The sequence below is a fragment of the Pseudoliparis swirei genome, chromosome 11 (assembly GCF_029220125.1).
Source record: "Pseudoliparis swirei isolate HS2019 ecotype Mariana Trench chromosome 11, NWPU_hadal_v1, whole genome shotgun sequence".
Classification (NCBI taxonomy): Eukaryota; Metazoa; Chordata; class Actinopteri; order Perciformes; family Liparidae; genus Pseudoliparis; species Pseudoliparis swirei.
The window spans coordinates 19172704-19191558 of NC_079398.1; the positions used below are offsets into that span (position 1 = coordinate 19172704).

General features: G+C 42.8%; 1 protein-coding gene across 1 annotated transcript in view; it reads right to left on the bottom strand.

The window, feature by feature from the left end:
- Nucleotides 1-1768: 1768 nt before the first annotated feature.
- Nucleotides 1769-18855, bottom strand: part of slc7a14a (solute carrier family 7 member 14a) — a 24230-nt gene continuing 7143 nt past the window's right edge. The window contains exons 2-10 of the mRNA XM_056426536.1: nucleotides 12267-12762; nucleotides 10863-11099; nucleotides 8433-8650; nucleotides 8193-8339; nucleotides 5695-5903; nucleotides 5471-5618; nucleotides 3853-4351; nucleotides 3035-3271; nucleotides 1769-2185 (exon numbers count right to left, since the gene is read on the bottom strand). Coding sequence (XP_056282511.1) covers nucleotides 1875-2185; nucleotides 3035-3271; nucleotides 3853-4351; nucleotides 5471-5618; nucleotides 5695-5903; nucleotides 8193-8339; nucleotides 8433-8650; nucleotides 10863-11099; nucleotides 12267-12573 — 2313 coding nt within the window. The 5' untranslated portion in view covers nucleotides 12574-12762 and the 3' untranslated portion in view covers nucleotides 1769-1874. The remainder of the gene's footprint in view (nucleotides 2186-3034; nucleotides 3272-3852; nucleotides 4352-5470; nucleotides 5619-5694; nucleotides 5904-8192; nucleotides 8340-8432; nucleotides 8651-10862; nucleotides 11100-12266; nucleotides 12763-18855) is intronic.

An 18855-nucleotide genomic window follows, 5' to 3' on the forward strand; every position in this document is an offset into this window, starting at 1 on the left:
TCCATGTGGACCCCTCATGTGGACCCCTCATGTGGACCCGTCATGTGGACCCTCCATGTGGACCCACCATGTGGACCCCTCATGTGGACCCTCCATGTGGACCCCTCATGTGGACTCCTCATGTGGACCCTCCATGTGGACTCCTTATGTGGACCCCTCATGTGGACCCTCCATGTGGACCCCTCCATGTGGACCCCTCATGTGGACTCCTCATGTGGACCCTCCATGTGGACCCCTCATGTGGACCCTCCATGTGGACCCCTCATGTGGACTCCTCATGTGGACCCTCCATGTGGACCCCTCATGTGGACCCTCCATGTGGACTCCTTATGTGGACTCCTCATGTGGACCCTCCATGTGGACCCCTCATGTGGACCCTCCATGTGGACCCCTCATGTGGACCCTCCATGTGGACCCTCCATGTGGACCCTCCATGTGGACCCCTCCATGTGGACCCCTCATGTGGACCCTCCATGTGGACCCCTCATGTGGACCCTCCATGTGGACCCCTCATGTAGACCCACCATGTGGACCCCTCATGTGGACCCTCCATGTGGACCCTCGACTCACACAGAACCCCAAATACCCTCCCACAAAATCTTTAAGAATAACTAATAACTTAGTTTGCAAAGAAAAGAAAGAAGAAAAATAAATGATGAAGTGATCCTGGAATGCATTCTTAAAAAAAGTCAAACCTCGGTTTCCTTCAGCGAAAATAGGAAATAGGAAATAACCCCGCCTCTATTTTTACCCTGTTTCCTTAAGACTAAAACGTTATGTACAATCCAGGAGAAAAGACGCAAAGTAAGCAGAAAATCCATCTCCTGAATTAAATGATTGAAAATAAATCTCTCTCTCTCTCTCTCTAGGGGCTAACAAGCTGCTTTCTTTGTTGATTTTTTAGCTAAAAAAACCAGAAACTAATACCTACATATACACATTAAAACTGTAGAACACACTTTATATCTACACACACAGACACGAGTATCCATGTAAAAAGGTGGAGTTTGATTTGCATATACATCCTCACACACACACACACACACACAAACACACACACACTGACAGGCAAAATTAAAGTAGAAAACAGACAGAATCAGAAGCGCACACACACACACACAGTAGATGAAGGCACTATTGCAAGCAAAGTCCAAGTAGTTGTGACAGAAAACATCGACACCGCTTCTCCCCACGCAGTCCAGAATCCCTTGGGCTAGAGGAGAGGCGTTCAAGGACCAACTGAAAACACATTTCTCTTTATAAAATGGTGTTTTTGGCGTGTTTTCATGTTTTTTTGGTGTGTTTTCATGTTTTTTGTGTGTTTTTTTAAAGTAACGAGTATCTGCTGATAAGAAACAGTCAGACCTGAACATAGGAAGTAACTTGGGGCTCGGCGTCCACGAACGATCCCGTCTACGTTGAAACAGGAAGAGAGGTGCTGATTCATCGGTCCCCCCCACCGGCATCCCGTGACTTCTTCTTACGTCAACAGCGGCCGGATCGCTCAATAAATAATGTTTTTTTCCCCGTGTTCTCACACCGCACGTGAAACCACGTTCCCATGTTGTGTCTCCTCTTCGTCTTCGTGTGGGACGGCGAGCGAATAACAAAAGTGTGAGTGGGACGAAGACGCTTGACCTTGAGGAAGGGCGCCGACCTTGTTGCTGTGAGGCGACTGAAACCATCTAGCCCAAGGGTTAGCCGAACAGACGGGTACACACACACACATGCAGGCATGCACACACACACGCACGCGCACGCACACACACACACACGCACACACACACACGCACACACACACTACTCCCCCTCCCCATTCCCCCCAGGCAGCAGACACAAGGCAGTACATTCATGGTAACACAGAGTCAGTCCCTTTAGAAATCCATGGGATCCTCCTCGGCGAGGCCGTGATTGCCGGCGGTCCGGCCTCCTCCTCCGCCTTTCGGCGGCGCCCCGACGCTCTCGGGTTCGGCCTCGGGAGGCGGGGCGTCTCCTCCCGAGCCCCCCTGCCGCGCGGCTGCCGCGGCGGTGGCAGTGGGCGGGTAGAAGTCGTCGTCGAAGCCGCAGAAGCCCTCGTCCACGCCCTGGTCGTAGCGCTGGTAGGTGGAGGCGTGCACCTCGTTCTCTCGGGCCGTGATCTCCAGCTTGCTGTGCCACATGCCGTAGCCAAAGTAGATGATCACACCTTGAGGGCGGAGTAAAGAAATATCAGCACCGACAAACTCACCACACAGAGCCGACTATTTCAAGAGCTTCAGACGTGCATTTAGAAGCACTTAGAAGGAGTAAACTCTCTGTCGTCTTGAGTCAGAAGAATACTACTCACAGGAAATATACAAAAATATCCAGATGCCCACCGGCGTGAACGAACAAAAACAGCTCCGCCAGACACTCGTTCTGTCTTTATATGAGCAATAAAAACTATAAAGAATTCACAAATTGGTGAGATAAACGTGCTCAGCACATTTACTCACACAGAGACAAAATAAATACGACGGAGGCAGGAAATAAAGAAAAAAATTAGAGGAAGATATATATATATATGTATATATTTATATATAGATACAAATATTATATCTATAGAGCAAGATATATATGTATATATATAGAGGCAGATATATAGATAAATATATATTCTATATATACATATATATATTTTATATATATAGAGGAAGATATATAGATGATATATAGGAAGATATATAGATAAATATATATATAGAGGAAGATATATAGAATATGGATAATTCAAAAATATATTTTATTTAAATATATAGAGGAAGATATATAGATAATATATGTATATATACAGAGGAAGATATATGATAATATATAGATAATTTTCCTCCTGTAACCCTTTGTCCGATCTCAAGGGGAATCCTCAAGCAAATCCTGGTTTCCCGCTCATTCCAAAACATCAGATTTGACTCTAAATGAATAACTTTGAAGGATAACAGTAATGACGCAAATACCCGTCTTAAAATATCTCTAAACTTAAGGCCTAGCTCTCCGTTCCGTGGAGGCGGTGGCTTACCCACAAAGCACCAGATAGAGAATCGTATCCACGTGATGGCGGACAGTTTGAGCATGAGGTAGACGTTGACCAGCATGGCGGAGGCGGGTACGAAGGGCACGCAGGGCGCCATGTAGGGCAGCCTCTTGGGATTTTCCGGCTGCTGGAGGATGACGACGACCAGCAGGGCGAGGAAGACCACGAAGAAGATCAACAGCAGCAGAGCCCACCAGCGACCCTCCCCGATACTGCTCGCTCCTGAGGAAACACACGCAAAAGAATAAAGGAAACAATTCAGTTCTGGTTGCATTTTACGGTAAATACGCTACCGTTAAAAAGATTGAGATCAATTTGGTGTTTTCCATGAAAACTCACACTTTTATTTATCAAATGAATTTAAAATGAAAAAAATATATAGTCAAGACCTTCATAAGGTTAGAAATAATGATTCTTATTTGAAATATTGATTGTTTTCTTCAAACTTGTGGCTCAAAGGAAGGCCAGTTTTATAGCTTCTCTCACCAGCATAACTGTTTTCAGCTGCGCTCACATAGAAAGGGTTTTCAAGGGTTTTCTAACCCTCCGTTGGTCTTCTAAGGCGATAACACAATGTACCATTAGAACACTGGAGATGGGCCTCTATACACCTATGTAGAGACTTCATTAAACACCAGAGAATAGTAATTGTGTAATAACCACATTAACTATGTAGAGAGTGTGTTTATGATTAATTTAATGCTATCTTCATTGATAAAAACAGCATTACTTAGAAAAATAAGGACATTTCTAAGTTTTTGGACCCCAAACTTGTGTGTAAATGGGTTTCCACGCCTGCTCACCAAAAATGATGAAGGAGCAGAACGCGAAGTCGGAGATGAAGAGGAGCAGCACGCACACGGTCACGGTTTTCCCCGTGGCGGGCGTTGGCCTGTCCATCTTTCCCGGGAGGCCCAATCGGATCCTCAAGGTGTAGTAGTGCGGTCCAATGAGCTTCTTCAGCCGCCAGGAGAGCCCGCCCTCCGACTCCTCCGCCTCGATGCCGGAGGTCATATCCACGGTGCCGTAGTTGGGGTGGCTGGCGGCGTAGCAGGTCGCGTCCGGTTTGCCGATCAGCATCTCGTTGTCGCCTAGCGACGGCAGGTTCTTGGTCCCGCAGGTGTTGGTGGCCGGACCGCCGTACTCGTCGGCTTCGCTGGTCGGCGAGCAGGCGTCTTTCTCGCACTCGGCCAGAACGCCCTCCTTCTTCCTCTTGTTGCTCTGCTCCTCGGACAGGAAGTTCACGAAGCCGTGGATGTCGCCCTCGGGTTGGTAGCGCAGCAGGAGGACACACAGGCTCACCTGCAGACCAGGAGGGGGGGTAAACAAGATATATCGGGGTGACTGTGGGGTCAGAGGTTAGCGGGTGCGTCTTCCAATTGGGGGGTTGGCGGTTTGTTGTTGTCGGCTAGTGGGTGTGTCCTTGAGCAAGACACTTACTCCAGAATGTCTCCCTGTAGCTGTGTCTACGGTGTATAAATATAACATTTAAAGTGTCTTTGATTACCTTAAAAAGAGTTATACAAATTATTATTTTTTATATTTTCATAACAGAAAGACCTCTTTGCTTTTCTTAGTATCCGTATTTATTATTTTCTTGACTTCTTCTGACGTCACTGAGCATATGGCGCTTTGTGTTTTCAGAATTTCCTTCAGGCATCTTCAGGTGGCTTTATTGGTATTTTGGGATTATCTTTTCCCAGGATCCCTGTTGCTATGCAGAAGAATTGAAAACGTTTTATCTTATGGAAGGAATTGATTTATTTTTCTACATGTCTCAGAATAAATCTCTTTAACACATTGAGCTAAATATAGTAACTTCGAGGCACCCTGCATGTAAACACATATGGTCTACATCAGTGGTTCTCAAGTGGGGGTACGTGGACCCATGGGGGTACAGGAAGGCCCTCTAGGGGGTATGTGAAGGCCCTCTAGGGGGTACGTGAGATTTGTTTTAAACATATTTAAAATGAGCATCAATTTTAAAAAAATCTTTAAAATATTAGTGTAAATTCATAAACTGAATAATATATATTAGATATTATATGCAAAATGCTTAGTATTACATATTTTTTTCAAACCCAAAATTCTTTGCACTAGTCAGGGGGTACTCTTGAAAAATATTTCACAGGGGGGGTACATAACTAAAAAATAAATACACATATATATATACAGGACTGTCTCAGAAAATTAGAATATTGTGATAAAGTTCTTTATTTTCTGTAATGCAATTAAAAAAACAAAAATGTCATGCATTCTGGATTCATTACAAATCAACTGAAATATTGCAAGCCTTTTATTCTTTTAATATTGCTGATTATTAATTGCATTACAGAAAATAAAGAACTTTATCACAATATTCTAATTTTCTGAGACAGTCCTGTATATATATATATATTATATCCATCCTTCTCGACTCACCAGGGTGTAGGCCAGCAGGGTTCCTATAGACATCATCTCTATGAGGTCTCGGAGGCTCACCAGGAGGGACAGCAGGGCAGCCAGGAAGCCCGACACCACGCAGGCCACAGCGGGGGTCTCTGTGTAGGAAGACACGTTGGCCAGGAACCTAAACACACACACACACACATGAGCTGATTGAGCTTGCGCACGCCATTTAGATTGAATAACTTGCGTGGACTGACTTAAACATCAGGCCGTCCCCCGCCATGGCGTAGATGACCCGGGGCATGGGGAACAGGGACCCCAGCAGGGACACGGTGAGTCCGGCGATGGAGCCCACCGCCACGATGTACTTGGCGAACATGCAGCCGTGCACGGCGAACATCTGCATGAGCGGGGCGTCGGCGTCGATCTCGTTGAACGGCACCATCAGAGTCAGGATCACCGAAACCTGGAGGGGAGCCGGTGGGAGAGAGCGGGTTTGTATGTTAATAAAGATGTATTTCCTTCGTTTGCAATGTACACGTTTAGACAAGATAACCCTGGTGTTCAGACTGAGGTACTGCACAATTTATGTCGCGAAGAGGTACTCAACAAATGTAATTTCGTTAATTTTCAAAGGTAAAAATATATATATTTATGTAGCTTCATATAAAACAACTATGTGTAGAATTTGGCATCTACAGTCGTTGTATATAAAAAACAATGTGGGTCATTACTTTCTAGTTTTCAATAGAATATTATATTTTTTCTTTTAAATAACATAAGAAAGCATCAAAGAGAGCTAAATAATATCGTCTGATATGATTGAAGGCTCCAGAAAAGCTACCGAATGGACCTTGTTGAGAATTCCTTCAGGGTCAGAAAATGAACTTTGACCTTCAGCTTTTAAAAAGGACAAGAAGTGAGCAGAACTGGGCCTCCTCCCTCTGCCGACGAAGATCATGTGATGTGATGAAAAGCTCCAGAAAAGCTCCTCAACGGGGCTCTGAGCTCCATCCTATAGCTTCACAGACCGCATCACATGCAGAGCGTTCATTGGTCACGCTCCCCTCCCTCTGTGTGCGAATGTGTGTACGTGTGTGTGTGTACATGTGTGTAATCATGCAGGGCCATCTGTTACGGATACTGTGCTGCAGTAGCGAGGCCTTTGCATGAACAGATTGCAGGAAAAAAAGAGTTAAAAAAAAGAAAACCCTCACGAAGAGGAAGATATATAGATATATAAATCTATATATATGGAAGATGTATAGAAAATGTTCCTCCTTTAACCCTTTGTCCGATCTCAAGGGGAATCCTAAATTAAATCCTGGTTTCACGCTGCATTCAAATGCCCTTTTCAGCTCGCCGTCAGCTCATTTTCAGCTCGCACATTCGTGTTACTCCCCACCGTGAAGGAGGGATTCCCAGCAGCACCGACCTCTTCGCCATCTGGAGAGAATATGATATAATAACGGACGCTTATTAGGATGGATGTGAGGAAATTCAACCAGGAACAACTGCCAGAGGAGGAAGCGGCGAGGGAAGGTCTCATTCAGGTGATTTGGGTGTTTTTAAACCAACCAGAGAGCGTGTGACATGTGCTCGATTGTTAAAGTAACCTTGGATCTTAGACTAAAGAGTGAGGTCAAAGGAAGATGGAGGTTAAGAGAAGCTGAGAACAAAGACTGTAGCACATGCAACTGGGCGAGAAAGAACGAGGAAGACGAGGCGTTCAGAGACGAGCGGAAGAGTTTTGAAGTTGGTGCGAGCTTTGGTCCCCCGGGCGATGTCGGAAGAACTGCTCCCTCCTGATAGGCCGCTGCTCCACTGTACCCATGGCAACAAGCAAGTCAAAAGATCCGGTAGAGACCTGAATATGTGAAGACGAGTTGTGAGAAACACGACCACACACGGTCGAAGGGCTGTTGTTTGCTCTTTACATCCTCGTGTCACACACTTCTCAACATGGTGGAGGAACTCGTTGAGTCAAGATGAAGAATTATTAATTTAAATGTAGATTGTGAGTTAAAAATGGAAATAAACAAGTATGAAAATGACCAAAATATACCAAATATATTTTGCAAAACAAAATAGAAAAAATCATATATTTTAAATATTATTTATTTTTAAATATAGTCTTTTAGCACTATTTTTGTTTTATAAAATATATTGTGTATATTTTGGTAATTTTCATACTCATTTATTTACATTTTTAATTCACACCCTACATTGAAATGTATAATATATAATATAATATTAATATAATATATATATATATACTATATATATAATATATATATGTATATATTATATATAATACATACATATAAAGAATGCTTTATCAGATTTATGTTTTATTTTTATTATCTTAAAGCTGAGTTGTCGTAAACTAAAATGTCATGATCTTTGTCCTTATATATTATTATTTGTCTGTCTCCTACATGTTTATATATAAAGACATGAATATATGTATCAGTGGATGGAGTGTTGGTTCTATAGGAAATTAAACTTTGGGTTGCTAATTTTGGATTATTCTTAATTCAGTGACTCAATTTAATGTTCACTATGTGGCTGCATGATTTACAAACTGTACGTGTAGTCTGTTGGAGTGAGTGAGTCACCTCGTTACCTCACCTCGTTACCTCGCCTTAGAAAAAACTTCAAATCAGCCACGAAGAGCCAACAAAACGCAAAAAGAAGAAGCAATAATCCATCATATTTGTGCCACACGTCCGTGGCCGTCCAGGTGAGAACTCACCGAGACGTAGGCGGTGAGGCAGGTGATGAGCGAGGCGGTGATGGCGTAGGGGATGGAGGTGTTGGGGCTCTTGGCCTCCTCGCCGGTCGTCGCGATGATGTCAAACCCGATGAAGGCGTAGAAACAGGTGGCTGCACCCTGCATCACCTGGAACACAGCGGACGTACGGGGAATACAGACGTGTGGCTCAGTGTGTGTGTGTGTGTGTGTGTGTGTGTGTGTGTGTGTGTGTGTGCGTACCCCCGACCAGCCGAAGGGCAGGAAGTTCCCACCGTCCCAGTTCTCCCCGTTGACGAAGAAGAGCCCGGCGATCATCATGAAGACCCAGACGACGAGGTTGATGACGTTCAGCACGTTGTTGAAGCCCACCGAGTTCTTGACGCCCAGAGCCACGATCACCGTCACCAGCAGCGCGATGAGCAGCGCCAGCAGGTCCGGGTACGACTGCTCACCTTTACCTACGGTGGGGGGGGGGCAGATGTTATAGTGGGACCTGTGGAATTAAAGCACTTAAAGCAATGAAAACTTGTTTTTAAAGCTTTTTTTTATGCGTTTTGTTGCCCTCATTAACTTAATAAATAATTATTAGCATAAGATACAACATGCATCCTGAATATATTTTAGTTGTGAAAAAAATTTCTGCTTTTAGTGCTAATTTCCAAGATGTCCGTTTATCCTGACGGGCCTGAACGTTCCATCTTATTCATGAAATTTTCATGATGATTTTCACAACTTTTCTTACGACTTTTCACACACAAAAACACCCTTGTATTCTTTGTTTGTTTATTGATTTTCTGGGTCATTTTTCCAGTGTCCAGCAGTGAACACGGACATGGATCATATTTAGAAGCCGTCGGCTCATCTTGCAACGACATTTTGGTGATTTCTTCTCACAATTTGTTAAATCTGTCTCAGACTTGCCAACATGTAATATTTACTTATATTTGCAACATCAACAAAACTTATTTGTAAACTGTCAACCAAACTAACGAATTACATTGAATGCACTGCATCACAATATTAATAATTCTACTTCCACCAGTAGAGTGGTTATAAATAAACACAGGTGGTCACACACACACACACTAATGACACATATTTTTAGTTAAATTCCACTCTTCCCCCCGCGGTGTCGATCTACAGCAGGAAAAAAGTTGTTTCCGTGCTGCTTGTCATGTGACCGCGACCACCTCTTTGACAGGAAGTGACCGTCAGGGCGGAGCCACCCAGATGGACACCGCTGACACACACACACACACACACACATCACATATTATAGCGCTGCGCCACTTTGGCAGGCGGTTTGGTCTATGACCTGGAAATCTGGGCTCATATCCCAGATATGACGTTACTTTCATTTATATAACATGAACTGTCAATCAAATAAAGTCGATTTACGCAAGAAAACCGACGGCAAAGAAGAGTTTAATTAAATCTGCTTCTTTTGGGTCAAGGGATTGGCCACGCTGTCAATCAACTGGACCATATATCTCTGACCCTCTAGTGAAGTGAAAGGTCTCTTAAAGGTCGCCTGGCTGAATGTCTCTTTGGAGATTTTGCTCGACAGTTTATTTTATAAGATAAATGAAGAAGTGGAGAAAAATGGAGTTAATGGCTCCAATTATTATTCTACTGCAGTCAAAATAAAAGATATGCGGGGATCATATTCTCCCCTGTTAATAGAAACACATTAAAAGCACTGGTACCGATGCTGACTTGATGTGATGATGTAACCTTAGAGATGTACTTATGTATTACTTGCTGTGGTTTTTCTAATTATTTTGTATCTATTTTTTGGTCTGTTTTTTGTTGTTCTTTACCATTTTATTTCTCCTTTTCCTTTGTATTGTATCCTTAAAGTCCTGTCTTGTGAATTTGTCAAATCAAAATAAATATATAATTCTTTTTAAAAATATAGAAACACCTTCTATTTGCTATAAACTGCTCTCCATTTGCTTATAAATCAGCAATTTCTAAGGTATTTAAATATGTTTTTCCCCAGCAGGAAAACATAAAATGAAAAATTAGCTGATCTTTATTTGTTGTTGTTGTTGTGTATTTTATTTAGTCAATCACTGCAATACAATACAACATTATTCTATATAATATACAAAACAGAAAGACTGAAAAGGTATATATGTATATGTTTATATACGTATATATATACAAGTAAATACATATAAAATATGTTATATAAAACAGAAGAATGCTAAAAGAATATTTTTTTTTTTATACATTCTTTTTTTCTATTTTGTTTTATAATAGATATTTTGTATATTTTGGTCATTTTCATACTCATTTATTTAAATTGTTAGCTCACAATCTACATTTAAATGTATAATATAATATATATAATATTAATATAATATGTATATGTTATATATTATATTATATATTATATATATATTATATATATGTTATATATTATATGATATATTTTATGTATATAATATATATATATCCACATACATCTTCCATATAAATATGTTTCAATCACAATTATAACCCTCAAAAATTGTTTTATATATAATTTGCTGACTATCATTTATGAAACAGAATGAGCTCCAAAAAGCATCCCATATTCCATTTGTCAGACATTACCTCCGACCCATATTAATCTCGCTTTAATTACCAGTTTAAAAATCGGGAGAAAAGAAAATCGTAACTCACCCAAACCCCGGAGCGTTCCGATGTGGGTGATCATAAAGTTGCTGATGCTGTGATTGGCCAGCGAGTCCGCCATGCTGCTGAGGGCCGACGCCCCCGCCGCCGTGCCGATCAGGTACTCCAGGATCAGGTTCCAGCCGATGAAAAACGCCACGCACTCGCCCACCGTCACGTAGCTGTAGGTGTAGGCCGAGCCCGTCGTCTTGGGCACGCGCACGCCGAACTCGGCGTAACACACTCCTGGAGCAGGGTTCACACACACGGTGACCAATGGGTGTCCAGGACTTTAAACCACATGTCCATGACCAAACTTTTCTTTTTTTATCTCAATGTAGACATGAAAAAGCGATAAAATGTCGTATTTAAACTAAAAAAGAGAATTCCGAAGCTTACAGTATAAAACCTTACATGGTACTAATGCATGAGAGATCATAGTTTGATTAAATAAACATGTTCAATGCAATTTTTCAATTCAGTTTATTTTGTATATAGTTGAGATGCGTTCACTTGCTTATATTTTTGAACGTTATTCTTTGAAAAGCATATTAATTATTTAAAACTCATATCAATATAACAACTTTACATTAGTTTTCCAAAACTCTGGGAAATGTAATTTTTTTCCCAGGCCTGGAAAAAAACATTTTAAATTCCCATACATTTTCCAGGGTTTTCCATGACCATACGAACCCTGCTAGACAGAGGAGGAGGAGGAGGAGGAGGAGGAGGAGGAGGAGGAGGAGGAGGAGGAGGAGGAGGAGGACGAGGACGAGGAGGAGGAGGAGGAGGAGGAGAAGGATTATGAGGAGGAGGAAGATTGTGAGGAGGAGGATGATGATTATAAGGAGGGGGAGGACAAGGAGGAGGAGGAGGAGGAGGAGGACAAGGACGAGGAGGACGAGGAGGAGGAGGAAGAGGAGGACGAGGACGAGGAGGACGAGGAGGAGGAGAAGGATTATGAGGAGGAGGAGGATTGTGAGGAGGAGGAAGATTGTGAGGAGGATGATGATTATAAGGAGGGGGAGGACAAGGAGGAGGAGGAGGAAGAGGAGGAGGAGGACGAGGAGGACGAGGAGAAGGATTATGAGGAGGATTGTGAGGAGGATTGTGAGGAGGATGATGATTATAAGGAGGGGGAGGATAAGGAGGAGGAGGAGTAGGAAGAGGAGAATGAGGAGGATGATTGTGAGGAGGAGGATGATGATGATTATGAGGAAGAGGAGGAGGATTGTGAGGAGGAGGAGGAGGAAGAGGAGGAGGAAGAGGAGGATGAAACCACGCGTCCATCACAGTGATGAGCCTGGAGCATCCTCCTCTAGAATATGGATCGGCTCATTACGGCTCGGCTTCCCCCCCGAGGGCCTTTTCTCTGACGGCTTAACGCCATCGCGTCTTCGCCCTCGACCCTACCTGACAGGATGGAGGCCACGGCGGCGATGATGAAGGACACGATGACCCCGGGGCCGGCCATCTCCTTGGCGACCAGCCCGGAGACCACGTACATGCCCGTGCCGACGCAGCTGCCCACGCCCAGCGACACCAGGTCCACGGTGGAGAGGACGCTCGCCAGCCGGGGGCCGTGGGCGCTGGAGCCCGGCGCCGCCGTGGACGAGTCCAACATGGACTCCACGGGTTTGGTCCTGAGGACGCGGGACGCGAAGGCGTTCCACAACGAGCGCCACTGGACCCTCCCGAGCTTCTCCGCCAGACCGGTCATGACGAGGGCCGAAAGGTCACGGGGTCGAGTCAAAAAGGGGAAGAGGGGGGATGTTCTTTTTTCCTCTTGAGTACTTTTACTGTTTTCTCGTGAACGGCCCCGAGGAAGAGGAGATGCTCTTCATCCGAGTACGGATTCAGAAGAAGACCGTCTGAGTTGTTCCCCACGTGGCGACAGAGAGAAAGTTATCTGAAGAAGAAGAAGAAAAGAAACAATCATTAAAGTGTGTTGTGTGATTTCCTTCATGCGTTGCGTAATCTGCCTGAATGAGGAAGCAGCTAATTATCAGTCCTCTCTCTCTGCAGCCCCGTTGCCATGGCAGCCAAACTCATCAGCGACAAGAATAGAGGCAAACATTGTCGTAAAAGGGCACGGGGAGCAGTATCTGTAGTTACGTGTCACGTATACTTGCAGGTCCACTGAACCGTCACATAACTGTACATGCAGATTAGTTTTTTATGATTTGATTAAATTCTACAGGAATGTAGCATCCGTGGTACTTAAATACATGTTTAACGTATTTCAGGTTACCTACACACAGAAACTCTGTAACCTCGTAAGGAACACATTTTAAATTAAAGACTTTTTTCCTGTTAATTTTGTCCAATACATACATAAAATCTAAACAGAACTTGTCCAAAATAAGAAGAATTATCGTCTAATTAGTGTCTCATATTCATACTGTAGCTGCAATGCAAACAGACACTAAACAGTTTCTTCATCTTTTATATCTCCATCATAACGGTGGAAATACTCTGTGTGACCGTCCCTGGAGGAGGAGGAGGAGGAGGAGGAGGAGGATTATGATGATGGTTATGAGGAGGAGGAGGAGGATTATGATGATGATTATGAGGAGGAGGAGCATGATGATGAGGAGGAGGAGGATTATGATATCTTCATCTTTTGTATCTCCTCATATCATGACAGTGGAAATACTCTGTTTGCCCAAATAAGCACGAAGAAAAATAAACTTGTAGCTGAATCAATCAATTAATTAAAAAACGTTTGCAGTTACAAACAATAGAACTTTTCAAACTGCAGCGGCTTTATTCAACTTTTAAATAGAGTCACATGTCACATGAGTAACTGCTGTTGAGAAGAGAACGACGAGAGTCCTCAATTACACCTCTCTCTCTCTCTCTCTCTCTCTCTCTCTCGCCGTTTATCCACTTTGAAACTGAACACACACTCACACACACACACATTCACACACACACGCACACACACACTCGCCGTCAGCCCCTCAGCGATAACACGAGCCACTCCACTCCACCCGGCTGTTTAACCGGAGTGGGCCCGGGGCCGCTGTTGTCTCTGCACTCAGCCGCTGAGTGGGAAGCAAGTGCAGAGGGAAGGAGGGAAGGAGGGAAGGAGGGAAGGGAGCTTCAAATAGGTGATTCAATTTGTGTGTGAGGGGGGGGGGGGGGGTATCCTGAAAGAAGCGGTCTTTACAGGGTTAATGATAACAATAGGGGTGACTGTGGGTCAGTGGTGAGCGGGTCAGTCTTTCAATCAGGGGGTCGGCGGTTTAATCCCCGCCCTAGTCGATGTGACCTTGAGCAAGGCACTTGAGCCTGAGTTGCTCCCTGTAGCTGCGGCGAAGGTGTATGAATGTAACATGATTGTGAGTTGCTTAGATAAAAGCGTCATTTAATAATAATATAACATTATTTAACTTATATAGCGCTTTTCGAAGTACTCAAAGACACTTTACATCACATAATTAAAACATCTTAAAATCTGTCTAATTAAAATAATTAAAATTACCCTCGAACAATAAATGTAAACAATTAGAACGTAGAGCAAATAATCACACATTAAAAGTTTTTAATGTGTGATTTGAATGTGCGGGTACATCTCTCGGATGAGTTTGGGGAGAGAGTTCCAGAGGGAGGGGCTCTGTCCCCCCATGTCCAGCTTATTGAATATAAAATATATTATATATTATTGCAGAAAGTAAGTGAGTGTGTGTGTGTGTGTGTGTGTGTGTGTGTGTGTGTGTGTGTGTGTGTGTGTGTGTGTGTTCAACAGCTTTAATTCAACAAACTGTCCCCTGTGCACGTTTCCAATCACGCTCTGCAAACTCACATGTAGAATGAAAGCGGCAGCTCGGCGTCTGTGGTCTCCGTTTGGAGATTGTTATGTTTGTGAGATATTTATCGATCTCCGTCAGCACAAATCAAATCACAGCAGCTTTTTCTTTTCTCCAATGCGTCTGTGACATTTTAATATTCTCCGGCTGTTTGTCATCCACAGTGACGGTGTTTGAGCTCTTTGGACCGCCGGCGATCAACAGAGCAGCAGCTGCTCCACCGGCCGGAATACATTTAAACTAAATAACGTTTGATATTAAATCAGGAATAAATAAACACCTGAGAAGCCAACGTGTTTTACTGTGAATAGAATTTAAAGGAACGACAATGACATATATACATGTATATACATATATATATATGTATATGTATCCATATATATACATAAATATACATACATATACATATATACATATATATAAATAATATACATGTATATACATATATATATATATATGTATACATACATAAATATACATCCAGTATACATATATACATATATATACATAATATACATGTATATATATAAGAACTTAATTACATATATGTTATGTATATTTTGAGTCCTTTGTCATCCTTTAAATTATATAAGTTATATTATTATAAGTTAGCAGTTTATATATATATATATATATATATATATATACACATGTATATAAGAACTTAATTACATATATTATATGTCTATTTTGAGTCCTTTGTCGTCCTTTAAATTATGAGTCATATGATTATGAGTTAGAAGTTTATATATATATATATACATATATACATGTATATTTATACATCTATATATATATAATAACTTAATTACACATATTTTATATATATATATATTTTGAGTCCTTTGTTGTCCTTTAAATTATATGAGTTATATAATTATGAGTTAGCAGTTTATAGATATAGATATATCTATAAATAGAAAGAGATGTATAAATAAACTGCTGACTCATCATATCGGGAGTCAGTACAGTCGTCAGGAGCTGCATCACTCTGACCCACCGCCAGGTAAATATCATATTATATATCATATTCTTATGACGACTTCAGTTACCAAAGGAAACACTCAATGAATCCACGATGTTTTGTGTCTATGTTTTTCAATTTAAATCATCATCCAGATGAAGATGTAATGTCCAATAATAAAACGTAATATTATAAGTAATGCTGCTATACACTTTTGAAAATTTTTGACAAAAGTCAGCTTTGCTCTTCTTGCCAAGTTCTATTACAGGATCAATAAACCACCAGTAGAAAGCAGATATTTCCCAAAAAGTTTAACTATTTCTTCGAGCTTGAGCTCTTCTAAACATGTCCAACCTAAAAACAAAGATAACAGATGTTGGGAGTTTATTTTTGATAAGAAGCTGCGTGCATGCGACGCCCGGTCGCTTCCGCACATGTGCAAACTAGCACGACGCCCCATGCGATTCAAACATTGTGTGTCTTTATGCAAATAGATGACCATAAAAAAAAAAGGGATAACATCTAGACTTTCTGAATGATTGAAATTGGTGAATACGGGTTAGTCTGGAGGTTTGTTGACCAGCTGCTAGAACAAAAACAATCAGGGCGTCTCTATTGGCATTCATTGATTTTAATAATATTTTATGGAAATGGGGGGGGGGAAATGGTGTCGTAACATCTCTAAATGCCAGATCACTGCACTCTGATGGAGTCTTATCTCTCTCTCTCTCTCTCTCTTTGAGAATGAGGTGGCAGGTGCTACTTATTCAACGACCACATGGCGCCCGATGCGCCGCGCTGTTCTTCTGAGCTTTAAATGGAGGCAACGCTGAAGTGCCAGCGGCGCCGTTAGCCACTGAATTATTTAATACAGCGCGGGCGAGGGCGATATGTTTCATATTTAAACATCGAGTGCAGGAGTCAGAGAGAGAGACAGAGAGGAAAATATGAACGTATATATATATATATATATATATATATGCAGTGGGTACGGAAAGTATTCAGACCCCTTTAAATGTTTCACTCTTTGTTTCATTGCAGCCATTTGCTAAAATCAAAAAAGTTCATTTTATTTCACATTAATGTAACTCAGCACCTCATCTTGACAGGAAAAAATGAAATGTAGAAATGTTTGCATATTTATAAAAAAGAAAAACTGAAATATCACATGGTCATAAATATTCATTCAGTTTTTCTTTTTTAATAAATTTGCAAACATTTCTACATTTCAGTTTTTTTTCACTTCTGAGTGTTTATTAATGAGAAATAAAATGAACTCTTTTGATTTCAGCGAATGGCTGCAATGAAACACAGAGTGAACATGTTTAAGTGGTCTGAATGCTCTCCGTGCCCACTGTATGTCAACAGATACATTTGGTAAATGTCGTCTCTCAGCATGTCAACATGTCAGCAGACAAGCAGCGTAATAGAATTCAGACGAGACCTTTCCTCGATATCATATCACTGGACGAACAGGCCGTCGTTTTAAAGATCAATAGTTGAATCACTGTCATCGTAATCATCGCCGCCACCTCTAGCATCTCCGTTTTAGTGTTTTCCTCTCCAGACGGGGGGGGGGGGGGGGGGCTGTCAGAGAGCATCCACACCCGGCGTCTAATCAGCCGTGACTAAGCACTCGGGGTCCCCCCCCCCCCCCCAGCGTCTGAATTAATGGATGAATAACTTGATTGAGCTCTCGTTGCTTTTACAGTTAAGTGCTGCTCGGGCTTAATAAGGCTGAGAGCCCTTCTGGTTCACGACCTGGCAACCGGATCGCGCTGCACCCAACCCCAAAATCCGGCAAAAGACACACACACACACCACACCCGCGTAGATCAAAGTAATACATATTGATATTACAGGACGGCCCTCGTGGTGTGAAAAGGGGAAAGCGACGTGTGCATAATTCATGTGCGTGCAGCTCGACTTCAGAGCCTCTCAGTGTGAAGATTTACGAGCCCCGCCTCCACAGCGCCGTCTACAGATACCCACAACATGATAATGAATGGTTATCGATCCATAATGTATATATACACACGCTCAGTCAATCACATCCTTTTCATTGTTGTATTATCTTTAATTCTAAAGGGAGCATGTACAGTTTAAACATAAATAAATGTCACCATTTGATGCGACTGTACCAGATTGTAGCTTCAGCTCATTTTCACGTGTCGTCCTTTGAAGACACATGTTCATCAGCCAGATGAATACATTAAAAGTAAACATAAAAAGCGTGATGTTTAGCAGGTGCTATGTCAAAGCCAGGAGCATTATCAGGCCTTGTGCCTGGCTTTAACATGACACGTCGTCCGTTGGATGAACATTGTGTTCTCTAAAAGTCAAAAGCGTGACGTTATTATTGCGTTAACGTTAAAGAAGCGACAGTGACATTAAATGGGCGACAGATATTCGACGCGTCGTGTCCTCCGACGCGTTTACGATGCAGAAAACTGTCAAATAATTGGAAAAAATGAGGTGATCCGGTTGAGGAGTCTCACAGGTATCAGCAATAATTGTCTGGTTTCATGAAGGAGAGGCGGAGTCATGGTGGAGAGGTGGAGTCATGGAGGAGAGGTGGAGTGATGGAGGGGAGGTGGAGTGATGGTGGAGAGGTGGAGTCATGGAGGAGAGGTGGAGTGATGGAGGAGAGGTGGAGTGATGGAGGGGAGGTGGAGTGATGGAGGAGAGGTGGAGTGATGGAGGAGAGGTGGAGTGATGGTGGAGAGGTGGAGTGATGGAGGAGAGGTGGAGTGATGGTGGAGAGGTGGAGTCATGGTGGAGAGGTGGAGTGATGGTGGAGAGGTGGAGTGATGGAGGAGAGGTGGAGTGATGGAGGAGAGGTGGAGTGATGGAGGAGAGGTGGAGTGATGGTGGAGAGGTGGAGTGATGGTGGAGAGGTGGAGTGATGGAGGAGAGGTGGAGTCATGGAGGAGAGGTGGAGTCATGGAGGAGAGGTGGCGTGATGGTGGAGAGGTGGAGTGATGGAGGAGAGGTAGAGTCATGAAGGAGAGGTGGAGTGATGGAGGAGAGGTGGAGTGATGGAGGAGAGGTGGAGTGATGGAGGAGAGGTGGAGTGATGGAGGGGAGGTGGAGTGATGGAGGAGAGGTGGAGTGATGGAGGAGAGGTGGAGTGATGGAGGAGAGGTGGAGTGATGGTGGAGAGGTGGAGTGATGGAGGAGAGGTGGAGTGATGGTGGAGAGGTGGAGTGATGGAGGAGAGGTGGAG